We start from the raw sequence: 14,413 nt of genomic DNA on the forward strand, positions 1-14,413 counted from the left end.
AAAGGAAAAAGAAAAGGAAAAAGAAAAGGATTGAGGGTGGGGTGAAAAGAGAAAAATAAGGGAGAAGTCTATGATTACACACACTGCCTTTTGAGAGAATAACACTCAGGTCCCATAGCCATGAACAAGGAGGCTCTTGAACAAGGGAAGTGAGAAATGCCATCCAGCTAACAAGTGCCCCCCATTAGGATGGAAAGTGGCACTGAGCACCACCAGTTCAGCAAGAAATCTGTTTTCCGGCTAGAGAGAGGGGTCCTCCTATGAAAGCTTTCTTTGTTCAGCTGCAGATGGGCAGCCTGTCTCAGAGGAGACATAGCAGAGGTCCCTTTGAAGCACAGCTGTAGGAACATCTGGAGCAGGGACCCACAGCTTCCACTGCACTTTCAGCACCCTCTGGCACTGCAGTGTCAAGGGAAGCATGAGCAAGAATGGATGGCAATCAGGAGAAGTGATCTGGCATGCATGGCAGGCAGCCACACGGCAGGCATTCCCCTGTGCCATCCCTGCCTGCTTTGCATTCTTCCCCATTCTTCCCCGCCCTCCTCCTTACTCCTGATTGCATTTTCCCTGCTGCTTCCAGAGCCTCCAGCCCAGAGCTGTAAGAACTGCTTGGCAAGTGAAGGCACATGTATGATGAGAATCAGAAAAGCCACCTTAGAAATGACTCAACCTCCCCTTGCTTTTCCCCCTCCCCAAGCTCTACAAACCAGGACTTTATCCACAAGAGGGAAGGATGTGAGTCACTCATGCAGAGCTCAAACTGGCAGGATCTGAGAGTGCATATAGGTAACATACCTGCAGAGTAGGAAAAGTGAGGAACAGAGAGAGATGGGGCCCTGAGGAGGGAACAAACAGAATCTTGGGTTTGGAAGGGGAGACAGGAACCAGGTCTGCTGGAAGGAGGCTGTGAGGAGCAAAGAGAGCAGAGGGGAGAATGCCGGAGGCTGGGGAATGGGGTGGGGTGTCCCAGGCAGGTGACAGTGCAGAGATGGAGATGGAGGGGAGCAGGAGAGAGTGTCCAGTACATGGACAGTCTGCAAATAAAAATATAATATAAATAAACCAAACAGTTAAAAACACAAAGCAGCAGCCAAGGTAAAAACCCCTCCCTACAAGCTTTATCTCCAGATAAACTCCTGTTCCTTGGGAGGACGTCCCCTCTACCCCACACCTGTCCTAGTTCTTCCCTGCTGCTAGCTGTGAGTTCTCACCAGAAAGGTGGATGAATCTATGCCTGGGGGTTAGTCTATTTTTTTCCTCAAGGATTTGCTGCACCTTTCTCTTCTGCTTCTGCCTCTGCCTCCTCCTCCATCTCCTGCTCTTCTTCCTCCACGTCCTCCTCTGCGCTCTGCAGGCCAGCATGCAGGACAAAGGGAAGAAAGAGTGGAGACACTTGCCAGATGAGCTGTGGAAATTCTTGCTGATACACAAGTGCATAAAGCAATGGTCATGATGCTGAAATAGAAAGGGACTTTTCCCCACAGCCAAGACAGCTGTGGGGTCAGGGGGCAAATAGACTTTTCTTATAGAGCAACATATAAGGGCTGTTCTTACAAGTGATCCCACTGCCCAACAGCTTCCATCAGTTTCTAGTGCTCCTTCTTGTATCTAGGTATCTACACAATGTCATGCAACACCACATTTTCCTGTCCTTCCCTCCAAAGGGGAGAAAGTGACCTCCTGTCATTTAGATAGGACTCAACAAGGAATGAGAACGCTGCAGAAACTTTAGGGAGATCACACAGCATGGTCATGAGGAGGTATGAGGGGGATTTTAGAGAAGCATAAGAAGTGCCAGGGTCACTTGGTAAAGCTATTTGGCACACACAGCCAGACATCACCACTTGAACACACACATTCCTTTTTTTGGGCCATTGGTGTAATGTCATGGTGTAATGTCATAAAGCCCCTGCATATCACCATCTATTTCACTACTAGGAGCTCCACGGTCACAGTGGAGAGAAGAAAGGAAGAGGGGATGAACAAGAGCAAATTGTTTCATAAGAAATAGGAGAATTGTGAATAGTGAAGTTGGTCTCACCTTGGCCTTGTGGCTGGACTCAGAGCTCAGACCACTGGGAGAGTTGTACAGTTCCTTGGAGACCACACACAGGAACTCTGTCTGATCCTCATTCCCATAGTTGTAGCACGATCCAATGTTCACTAGCTGGAGAAGACAAAAGAAATGATAACAAGCATGTTACCGCAAACTTCCACTTCACCTAGGGAGTAAAGGAGGAAGTCAGCCACACAGCAGGACTCCAGCCCCTACCCCCAGTAGAAAGGCCTTATAACTAGGCTGAGCAAGTGCAGAAAACAGGGAATGTCCTCTAAGCTTCAAGAGAAGAGGTGAGAGACAGTAGGTGTGCCAGCACCATCAACAACTGACCCAATTTTCTCAGGTAGGGAAGATACCTTGCCTGGGGGCTGTATGGCATCCATACAGCCATCCATCTGTGTTTCAAAAGACAACTCCTCACCCTCCTCCTCTATCCTCCCCATACCTGCTCAAAGCGCCATCCATCAGACATAGTGGAAACCATTTGAGTGAGCTCCTCTTCCTGGCACTGTAGCACACGGTAGACATGTTTAGGAGGCACCTAACAGAAAAAAATTGCAGACAAGGATGTTGACAGAGGTCAAATACTAAAGGCCACTGCCCATCTGCAGAAGGAAGAGGTAGCACCCCTTCTTTACAGACCTATCCTTCTCACCATATCCATGATTTAAGATGGGGTGGAAAGTACAACCAAGCCTTGTACTGTGCTGTTTTGGGGAGCAAGAACGATGCTATAACTTTTGGAGAAAAGGAATTGAGCTGAGAGCTTTATGCAATGTCCTCAGAAGACAGTGGGTTCTTTCCAACAGGGAGTTTGCATTTGTCATTACAAAGTCATTTATGCAAATGCCACAAATATTGATGGGGTTTTGCAAGCACAAAGTGATTGCATTGCTGGAGGCTTACGTCCTGAGGCAGACATGATGAAAAGTGAGATATCAGTCAAGATTCCCAGAAGACAGTTTTGAAAAGGTTATTAGCCAAGACAAGGTGTGGCTGTGCCATGGGATTGATTTCTTGTGCTTCATTTTCTGCACTTCTCTTCTACAGACATTTCTTCACTTTTTCCCTTCAGGTTTCTCTAGAAGTATCCCTACATTCTTCACTGTGATTACACTCTCAGGACTCCCCATACCAGAGTACTCCTTCCCACAGCACCTCCTCTCTCACCACAAACACAGAATCATAGAATCATTGAATCATAGAATGGCCTGGGTTGAAAGGGACCATAATGATCATCTAGTTTCAACCCCCCCTGCTGTGTGCAGGGTTACCAACCACAGCAACTAGCAGGCTTCTTCTAGAAGCCAATTTTGTTTCAGAGGCTACATCCAGCACTACCTCTGGAGCTGCAAAACAAATGTGGAACTTGTTTATTGTGACTACATTGGTGTTAGCTTGTCCCCAAGCAAGATTTTGCTAAACAGAGATTAGTACATAAGCTCTAATTAGTTGCTTCTTTCCACTCCTTTCTGCCTCTTCCACAACTGCTCTCCCTTTAGATTTCATTCTCCCTTTCAGCATTTCCTCCTTCCTTCACTATCTTTGTTTGTTGTTCCCACCATACCTGTGCCACTGTGTAGTCCTTCTCCTCCAGTCGATCCTTAATTATCCGGATTAAGGGACCAATGTTATAGAACTCTGCTTCTTCCAGGACCCCTAAGAAAGATCAACACAGAAACCACGAAGTTAACAGTCATTACTGTTTTGCAAGCCAAAAAGAACCAACTCTAAGTACATTTCCCAAGGTCTTATCCCTTGGATGAAATGATACGTAAACCTTACTCAGAACTTTAACAAGTTCTTGTTGCTTGAAACCTTTACTGCAGAGAATTGAGCACTGGCCCTCTTGTGTTGTGTTCTACTGCTCACCCCAATTTCTTTGTGCTGTTTACCATTACAATAACAGTGAAGGTTGGTGCGAAGGTCTGCTAATATATTCCCAGGGAAGAGGAGGATTTCGACTTTCAGATTACAGGCCAAAATTCCATTCTTTCTCCTGGGCCTGTTAGAGTTGCATCCTCATATGATTTCAATATTTTGTTCTCTCACCTGTGCTTCATCTCAGAGCAGGCAAACAGATAACTGTTTTGATTTTTCTGCATGGTGTCTGCATCCTTCACCTCTCCTGAGACCCTCCTGTTTGCTAACAAGCCATCAGGGAAAGGGAGGTGGGTTCTCAGTGGGTTAGTGAGGGGAAGGAGGCCAGGAACCAACATTCACATGTACCCAGATCAGTGTGCAGACAATGCTGATGGGGGTTTGATTCTTCTCTACCTGAGAACTCAGATCCACTCAGAGTCCCTCATTCAGCCATGAACCCTCTAACGGGTTGGTTTCATGCTAGTCTGTCTGTGTCAGGAGCACAAGGCAACAGATAAGCTGTGAACAGAACAAGACTCCTGTTTATGTTTCAGATCTGGTGTTAAAAGCCTTGGCTGAACTCTGTCTGACTGGGGGGTGATAATCAATGATAAGTAAGGAACATCTCTGAATTGTGTTTATTATAATTCTGTACTATTTCTTAGATATATTTCTTGCATTGTAACTCATAAAATGACTCTGAATAAAACACTCCTTGGTAAAAATATGTAAGAGAGGCAAGAAGGCTAATGAACCTGCAGCAACTGTGCTTGGCAAGGGCTGGACAGCACAGCCTGTCTTTGAAATTGGCTGCTTGTTAGTCCCTAACATCCAAAAAATAATGAGGCATTGGGGATTGCTGGCTCGTAACACCATGATGATGTTACTGAGTTATCCTATTGGACTCTGTCAACATCAAATGAGGGATTGGTTTGTTTGGCTTGCTCCACTGGAATTGCTGCAGTCCACAGCCCATCAGAGCACTATTAGCATACATTACATGTCACTGATTAATTATGGGGTTTATTACAGTCAGTTGGTCTGTTTGGTCTTCTGGGTTTTCACTCCTAATTAGAAACATTCAGTCATTAACACAAACCTCAGTCGCAAAGCCTGGTTAAAAGTGTATCAGGAACAGGTAATAAAACAGTTTATCGAGGATGAGAGACCTATTCTGCTTCCATCTCAGTGACACCTCTGCTCAACTAACAGCCATAAGGACTCAGTATATGCAGGATGCCTTCTCCACCTGCTCCATTCCCACTTAGTGAAGGAAACATGCTTTCCAAGAGCTGCAAGGATGACCTTCCCACACCAATCTTCAGAAGGATAATGAAAGACAAGGAAGTCAACTACAAATTCTACTGTTCTGCTCTAGCATGGTTAAATGGGAAGCTTCTGAGCTTCAAGACTCACCCTCTTCAGCCATATCTTTATCCAGGACCAGCTTCCCATGACGGAGGAAATTCAGGATGGGTCCAAAGTAAGTAGGGTCCCGGTCTATTAGGTATGCACCAGTCTCATCCTAGCAACAAGAGGTAGACCATGAGGTGAAAAAATGTGGAGCATCTTGGCCTGCACCCATCTGCAACTCACTCTCCTGAGATATGCTATATCTCTATAGTAGACCATAGCCAAGATGACTTCACTCAGATTTTAAGTCCTGCATTATTATGCTCAGAATGTCCATCTCAGCATGGACCAATCCAGCTAAGAAAGCCAAAAAAACTGATCTCAGGCTCCTGCAACCATGCGTACAGGCCCGGTGTGAGGGAGCAGAGATTTCTCGTAGGGAAAAAGGTTGAGTCAGGTAGCTACATCTGGGAGGATCCCCAGGGCATCTGGGGTGATGGAGCAGCAGAGGTGGAGGGAACATGGCCTTGCTTTTCCCCAGGTGGGGAAATTAGATGCTGGGCTACAACACAGCCAGGCAGTAACAGGGAAGATAAAATTCTTTCTGGGATAGTGGAGAAAGTGAAGGTATTTTTCTCTGGGTTACTCCTACAGCTGTTGGGGTCTGGCTCCAACCCTGTAGCCCTGCAGCCCTCCCCATGCTCAGAGGGGCATGGTGCAGGAGGCAATGCAGCTGCCTTACCCGGTCCGACTGCAGCTCCTCGCCCTGGCACAAGCGACACAGGAAAGATTTCTGCTCCCGGCACAGGGTCTGCCTGGTGGTAAGGAAGACGGTGCCCCCCACATTGAGCCTCACCCACTTGGCCTGGGCATCAATGGGAGGTGGGTCCCAGGCGCAGCGCAGCCCCACGGCACCCTTCATCTCTTCCCCACCCTCCATCCACATCCTCATCCCCCCAGCCATGCAGGGACTGCCGCAGGTGCTGCCTGCTAGGGAATGCTGGGATCTGTAGTTTGTCTGCTCTCCTTCCGCAGCAGCCGTGCTTCCCTAAGGGTCAGGATCCTCCCTGCGTCTGCCCAGGGAGACCCCAGGGGGAGAAGGATGCCCTGTGCTGCAGTTACCAGGTGTGGGCAAAACCACAGTCTCAGTGCTCCCTGGCTTTTCCTCCATTTCGCTTTTCACTAACCGAGGGCTGGCCAGCACTGGAAATATGGGGTGTGATGCAAAATTCCTCAGCAACTACTTCCATGTACACCTCCCCGGCTCATGAAAAGGTTCTGGGAACTGTAGTTTCTGGGAGATGCACAAAAGGGTGCTGGGAACTGTAGTTTTTCCAGCCTGCCATCCTCACAAAAGGGGATGCTGTAATACATAACCCTGACACTACAGCTAGTCATTTGCTTGCTTTGAGTCATGGATCTTGCAGGCAGGCATCCCTGGAGTAGAAAGAAGATCTCTGATCTCTGGCAGTCAGCAGATTAAGCCCGTCAGCACTGCACTCCACAGCTTTCCGTTCGGGAGATACATTACCCCAGGCTCACAGCACTGTGCTGCATCAGTTGCCACGCTGTTCTTGCTGCAAAGTGTGCAGACAGTTGTCTTCCTGCTAACATATGTAGGGACTCTTTTGGGAACGGTATCTTGGATCTGCACAAAGTGCTGGCAGGGGGGGCAGGAATAATTTTTCTTCTGACTCAGAAGAGTCACTGATTCAGCTAATATTCCCCTTCCTCCTCCCCCTTGGTATGGTCCTACCGTCACAAACCATTCCAGAGACCACTATTTCCCAGCTCTGATGCTGTCTTGGCTGCAAAGTGCTCAGATTTTAACCCTGCTCTGCATGGATCTTTACCTCTGCCCCAGGCATACCACATGCAGATACCAGTGTGCCAATTGCTCCTTGCTGAGCACAGCCCTGCCTCTGCCACTCCTCCTGCCAAGTCAAGCATGGAGCTCGGCAGTTCATACCCATGGGACTCTGTTCAAATGCACTCCTTGGCATGGACATGACCTGAATGAGTTCTTTCTCCAGCAGCTCTGCTTTTCCCTCTCTCTCTTAAACACAATAGTGCTTGCCAGCAGCTCAGGCACACTGGGGATGGAAAGGAAAGGCTGATGTTTCACCTGAATGTGGCCCAAAGTTTTCCTTCATCTAAAGCAACTCTGTGGCTCCTCCTTGCCAGGGCAATGCAGCACTGCAGGAACACCACTGTGCCCTGCAGACACTTTGTTCTTTCACCTAGATCTTGGGTCTTTTGAAGTGGGGGCTACTGGGGGGAAGTTAGTGGAAAAATAAAAAGATCATGTTTTACTCACATTTCTTGTCTTTTCTTCATTCTCTCTTTTCTTTTGCTTAAAAATCACTCCCTTTTATCATCACAGAACATGAGCATAGTGTCACCCTTCCCCAAATTACCCAGAATTCTCCTGACAAAGATGGTATAACTGTACTTTGCTTCTTCTGTGGAGGAATGCAAAGGGGAGGGGGGAGAGAGTAACAAGGAAAAGGTTTTGAAATTGCTGACCTCCAACTAATCTAAGCACAGGAACAAATCAGCTGCTGCAGGGTGTAAAATCAAATAAATTTGGATCTCCTTTAATTTATATCAAGAGCTTGCCAGCTCTATAGTGACCATTAATGGAGAGAGGTTAATTTTTTTTTTTTTTCCTATTTGCATTGAGCAGGTCCATTAATATTAGTCCCCAGCCCCTGGGCCATTCTCTACTGAGCAGCAGAAGACATCAAGGATGCTCAGACTGTCACCAACCTGAGCTGAAGCATCAGACAGTACAACACAGCTCTGGGCTGTGAGACTGTTTCCTTCCTACCTCTGGCTCTGAGTCGAGCCATGGCATATATGAGAGCTTTGCATTATACTCCAGTGTGTTAGGAATACGAGATCCTGTCAGCTCTGGCCACAGCTGCAGCAGAGACAGAGAAGGAGGACCGTGGCTCCCTGATATGCATGCAGCGGTAGAAGGTGGCAGCCTACTGCCCCTTATCTTCCCCTCCCAGAAATCTGCCCTGCCTTTGTTTTGTTCCTTTTTCTATTAAGGGTTCAGCTTGCCTCCCTTTCCTCCAAGCCTGTTTCACAGCCCCTCAGTCTCTCTCTCCATTTTAGATCCAATCCCTTGTTTTTGATGCCTTCCTCTCCAACCTTTCCCATACCAATGCTGCTCATGGGTCAGGGATGGCCTGTATTCGGAGCACAACTTCTTCCACCAATGCTAGTTGCCATCTGTAGCCAACACTTGCTCACCCCAGGGCAATGGGGTGAAAGGCAAGTAGTTCAATCTGAAGTAATAACATGTAAGCATGAAAAGAGGTCAAGGTACAACAACCCCATCCCTTTCTGCAATACACAGTATGAGCTTTACTGGAACTCCCTCAGGCCAGGGAGTTTCTCATTGTAAGTGAAAATCTCATTTAGGAAGAAGACAGTCCAGGGGGAGTTACCAGCCGAAATGCTATAATGAGTAGTTGGGGTGGGCTACATAAGAGCCTGATTTGCACATCTTCACTGGATATAGTTCCAAGCTGCCCTTCTTAAGGTCCATTAAGATTAAGCAATAGAACAGAGGAGAAATAAATTCAAATAATAAATGGTTGCTCTTCCTGCTTTGATGATAACTACATACAAGACATTTGCACAGAGTCAGAGAAAACAACAAACAAGAGCTTATAGAGAGCAACATGAGTATGCAATGCCATACAGCCCCACTGAACACAAAGCTGATCACAGGGACAGGTCCAGTTGCCCAGACAGACCAGGGGCAGGGAAAGCTGGGCAACGACTGTATAGATAGGTAGTGGGCCTGAACAAAGACGAAGGTAAAATGAGAAGGGGTAAACTGAGATTCTTTGTTCAGTAGCCAGCAGGCCTTCTGTTAAAAGCTGCAGACACTGCAGCATTCAGTACACATACATCACAGCCAGAAGAGTCCAGCTGGGTACATTGCATGTGATGCATCACTGAATCTGTGGAGCTGCTAAGTTTCGGAGCATCAGTGGGAGAAGGAATCACAGTGTGTCAGCATAGGCAGAGTCACCACTTAGGCAGACTGCAAACACATCTGGGTTTCAACCTGCATGATCATTAAGTTGATGAACACACTGTGGCATGAGGCACTGGAGAAGAAACCATCTTTTCTCTTCTCTATGGTGGAGGGCAAGTAGCACTGACATTTGCCATTAAGCCCACAGCAAATTGGGCAAAGGAAAATCCCTACATGGGACATGCTGATGAGAGGAAGACAGTACACTTGTAACCAGCAGAGCTCAGTTTGACTGCCAGCTGAGCCAGGCATGTTGGACAGGAAGAGAAAGATTCCATAGGATACAGGTGTGTTGATCTTTCTTGAGTTACTGTGAGCAACGTACCTGTACACAGAATAGCGTGTAAATAGCACCTAGTTGTGTGCTAGGACCAGAAGAGATGGGAGGACCAAGACAAACCTCTACAAGTAACAGTGATTACTATTGCTCATGCAGTGGTCATTAATGGAAAGAAACAGTGGTGTGGGAAGACAGTGGTGCTGCTTTGAGATTTGAGAAAGTTTGTGGGGGAACAAATGGCCCACAGGGAAGTCAAGTGTGAAATAATGCAGCAGGATTTCACAGACACAGGGGAGGAAAAAGGTGGCAGGGGAGAAAGAATAAGGAATGTGAGACTGTGTGATTGTTGTTAGAGAACTGTTCATGCTTAATCCCTATAAAAAGTGGAGCTGTGTTGCAAATGTGTGATGAAATGAGCAGGAGGTATATGCGAGGGACACAGTCATGTTCCTGGGAGGTGAGGAGAAACTCTGTATATGACAGAATGACTGGCATCAGAACTCGGGAAAAGAGATTGAGAGGGAACTGCAGAGACAGCAGGGTATCGTATATGGCCAGACCTGGGGTCAAAACATGAGCTACACAATGATGTGGAATTGTAGGAGGAGAGCAATGTCCATCCTTAGGTATTTTGAAGTTAAATGCAGATGATAACCAGTCATGAATGGTATTGCCCTGTGGTAAGTATTGGGGCTGGCCTAGTTTAAGAGCTCTATTGTCAGTCTGGACAAGGCAACTGAGTGCACCTTCAGTGAGTTTGCAGATGGCCCTACAGAGAACTGGATAGGCTGGATCAATGGATAGAGGCCAATTGTATGAGCTTCAGCAAGACCAACTGCCAGGTCCTGCGCTTTGGTCACAACACCATGCAACATTACAATACTGGAGCAGAGTGGCTGGAAAGCTGATTGGAGGTAAAGGATCTGGGGTTACTAGCCAACAGCATCTGAATATGAGTTAGCAGTGTGCCCAGATGGCATAGAAGACCAATGGCATCGCAGCTTGTATCAGAAATGTGCAGTCAGCAGGAGCAGGGAGGTGACTGTCCCTCTGTATTTAGCACTGGTGAGGCTGTACCTCAAGTACTGTGTTCAGTTTTGAGCCCTTCTATACAAGAAACACATGGAGGCCCTGGAGCATGATCAGAGAAGGGCAATGGAGCTGTGAGGGGACTGGAGCACAAGTCTGATGGAGAGTAACTAGGGGAGCTGGAATTATTCAGAGTGGAGGAGAGTCAGCTTATCACTCTCATGACTGGAAAGGAAGTTATAGCAAGCTGGAGGTTGGCCTCTTCTCCAAGGTAACAGTAATAGAATGAGAGAAAATGGTCTTAAGCTGTGACAGGAGAAGTTCAGGTTGGATTTCAGGTTGGATATTAAGAAAAATTTCCTCTCCAAAAGAGTGGTGCTGCAGTGGCACAACTGCCCACGGAGGGTGGTGCAGTCACTGTCCCTGGAGGTTTTCCAGAACCGTGTGGATGTGGCACTGAGGGACGTGGTCAGTGGGCATGGTGGGGATGGGCTGGCAGTCAGACTATGTAATCTTAGTGATCTTTTCCAAACTTAATGATTCTGTGGTTCTATGATTTTCCTTTCCCACTGAATTCAGATCCATTAGGAGGCAGTGCTTCCTCTCCCTCTCCATTACTACTGCTTCACATAATGCGCACAAGGCTACATTGCCAGGTGCAGAGCAGATCCAAGCCATTGCCACCATGGTCATCCCTGCAGGGCTGGAAATACTCAAACTCTCAAAGCTGAACTGTGCTCTGAAAGAGGCACAGGGTTATTCATTGACTAGACTGTTTGTTCACAAGTCCCAGACTGCTTTTACTGTCTGTAAAAGCATTACAGATAATAAAATATACCAATTAAAAGTTTACATGTTGACCTCAAATTCTCAAATTTATACGGAGCTGGAAAAGCTCAAGCCTGAAGTTAGCCACAGGTCAATATGACCTATTCCCACATCAGAGTTGATTTTTAGGCTACTTTCACCAGGAACACTACGTTACCCAAAATACGCTATTCCTCTTTCCCAATAGCAAATTTTCCAGAGGAGAGTTATAAAAATTGGTGATATGTACTCATCTTCACTTCTCCCCTTCCCTGTTTCCAGTTCCATAGGGAACCCACCCACTGAGACAGAGACATAAAGATCTGCAGAACATTTTTAGTCCTGGTGCAAGTCCCCTCAGCTGTTCCATATGTCCAGCAGCATCTGTTCTGGCTCAAAATAGGCTTTTGCAGTTTCCAGGCTTTGAAAACTTTGTCTCAGATCCCACAATGTTCCTAGTTCTTCACAGTGTGAGAACAGATCTCAGCTAAAGTGAGGGAAAACATCAGAAGACTGTCTGGGACAGATTTTTGGTATATGATGTAACAGGGCATACACCAAAAACACAAAATATCTTGGTGTGGGGAGGAAGTTCTCCATTTCTCCTGAGAGGGGAAATCAAAGCAAAGTGCTTGGTAAAAGATTTGCTGAAAGCTGGGAAGCGGAAAAACTGCTGAGAAGATTTTGTAATTCTAAAGGCAGCAGGGAAAAGAGCATTGAGCTCTGCAAGTCTTGGCACACTTACCAGAGAGGGGAAGGGCCCTGTTGGATGCCACAGAGTCACGCAGTCAAAACACAGAGCATGGGGAGAAGGAAATCTTTCATTTTGTCATCTCCAGGTGACTTGCTGGGCTGCACCAGACACCTCTGCCTGACACACGTGATAGAAGAAAGAAACTCAGGATCAAGAGGAAGCAGAGAAATTCCCACTAACACTGCTAACAAGAACTGCTTTGTCCCAAAAAGAAACAAGGGCAGTACAGCAGTGTGCTGGATACTCTGAAAGATAAAAGACAAAGCTAGCCCCCTGCATCTACTGTAAATGATGAACACTGAAAGAATGCATTCATTTTCACTAAGAAATTAGTTTTCATGGAGAAGCAGGGCAGGCACAGTACTCCTGTTTGCCCATTTGTACATACTGACAACATCTGCCACACCTCCTTACCACACCCGGAAAGTTAAACCTTAACGACCTACGGCAGGTAAGCTTGGCTGGTGGAGTGAAAAGCTAAAAATCCAGAAAAGATGTCAGAGGCTATATCCTCTTATAGGATCACATATTAGACAATGCTGTCTGTACAAATATATTTAAGGTGTCTTAAAAAGCAGGGTTCTTGTTGTTCACATTCGGAGGCCCATCCACAGAGAGTTTAGAACCTACCAGCTGATTCACACCAGTGCTTATCCTTCCATTTTTATCCCAATACCATACTTCAGCTTAAGAAGCCTTTTACAAGTGCCATCAGTTAGAAAAAGCATCAGATGTCCTACATGACACATGGACCAGTTCCTCCCTTTCAATTGCAGGAAACAGTTGCTAGAAAATTGCCCCACTTGGATTAAAGCAAAGTGTTGCTACCAGCCTTCGCAAATACAGCAATTAGATGGGTGGGGAAATCCATAAAGCACGGGAGTAGAAAATCTTTCCCTAGCAGGAAGAATAAAATTAAACAGCCAATTAGATCAGGAGCTGATCCAGAATGGTAAGCCTTCACAATTTTCCAAGATGTGATGCAACTTGCAAAAAGCACTTCCAGGAAGTTTAAACCCAAAGAGCTAAATGGAAGCAAACAAAGATAAAGCTTTATTATTTTATTCTAACCTGTGTCTTGCTCTGCCTCCTTGAAGGTCACTTGTTTCAGTCTCCCATGCACTCTGTATACTCAACGCTTGCTGCAGTGTCAGCCCCAAGACCCTTAAGGAGCTGAGTTACTACACAGAATGCAACCAAGGAAATTTAATGTTTTCAATCACTAGAAGTGGGGGGGCAGGGTTGTGGAAAAGATTCATAATGTATGTGTGAGTGGGTGGGTAGGAAAAACGAAGAAATCATCTAAACAGCAGAATTCTTTACTCCACAGGAGATCCAAAAACTGGAGCCTGTGTCCACATAAGCCAGGGCTACAGCCAACACAGATGGAGAAAAAACTTCAAATGGAAGTGTAACCAGCTGCTGGATTCAATGCCTTGGTAGGAACCCTGCAAATCTGTGACTATAAACATTCACTAGAAAGCATGACCACATCATCTCTGATATCAACAGGCACATGGAGCTGCATGCCCCAGAACAAAACCTTATTAACTAAGTTACCAGTGAGCCACAAAAGATGCAGGTTTTGTTGTTTTTTTTTTAAAGAAGGGAGAAAATCCTAGGTAAAACAAACTGTTGAACATGGGCAGAGATACCCATGGGGATTTCAGCTCTCAAATATGAGACAATGGTCATTTGGAAAAAAAGAATCTTGCCATTTTGTGCTACTCTACTGAAGGTTACAGTTGCACTGTTTTTTAAGGTTACATAGTAAGTCTCATGGAAACAGTGGGAACACTTATTGAAAAGAGTAAATCCCGTCATTCTTTCCCTCCCCTTCATGTTTCACTGACTGAATGTCATACCAATACAGTCCATTTTTCACTGTAAGAACTGACATTCAGTCTTTGAGGAACAGAACTGCGACTGACTATCACGGAGTTTAAAAACAAAAAACAAGCAAGGACTGTAAGGAGGGAGATGGGAAAAAGACCCAAGAGAGAGGCACACCATTACCTTTCCAGGTCCAAAGAGCTCCTTGAGGGTAAGAAAAGCAGCTCTACTCATTGAAGAAGAAAACACCCCACGAAAATAATCTAGACAATTTCCTGGAAAGAACTCATCCAAGCAACACTTAGATAAGCACCATTCAGCAGAAAGACCTTGAAACAAATGTTTATTTGCTCTTTTTTAAATTCCAGAATCTTTTTT

The 14,413-nt window shown here is 46.1% G+C and overlaps 1 protein-coding gene across 3 annotated transcripts in view; it reads right to left on the minus strand.

Moving 5' to 3' along the window:
- KCTD17 (potassium channel tetramerization domain containing 17) overlaps positions 1-7,693 on the minus strand; it is an 8,544-nt gene extending 851 nt beyond the window's left edge. The window contains exons 1-6 of one of the 3 annotated variants that reach the window (XM_010711458.3): positions 6,018-7,692; positions 5,339-5,447; positions 3,627-3,718; positions 2,505-2,600; positions 2,042-2,167; positions 9-1,348 (exon numbers count right to left, since the gene is read on the minus strand). In XM_010711458.3, the coding sequence (XP_010709760.1) occupies positions 1,259-1,348; positions 2,042-2,167; positions 2,505-2,600; positions 3,627-3,718; positions 5,339-5,447; positions 6,018-6,239 (735 nt within the window). In that variant the 5' untranslated portion in view covers positions 6,240-7,692 and the 3' untranslated portion in view covers positions 9-1,258. Of the gene's footprint in view, positions 1-8; positions 2,168-2,504; positions 2,601-3,626; positions 3,719-5,338; positions 5,448-6,017 lie in introns of those variants that run through there. The other 2 variants (XM_010711491.3, XM_010711454.3) reach the window with 2 other exon arrangements.
- Positions 7,694-14,413: the final 6,720 nt, after the last annotated feature.

Source organism: Meleagris gallopavo, chromosome 1 (genome assembly GCF_000146605.3).
Source record: "Meleagris gallopavo isolate NT-WF06-2002-E0010 breed Aviagen turkey brand Nicholas breeding stock chromosome 1, Turkey_5.1, whole genome shotgun sequence".
Lineage (NCBI taxonomy): Eukaryota > Metazoa > Chordata > Aves > Galliformes > Phasianidae > Meleagris > Meleagris gallopavo.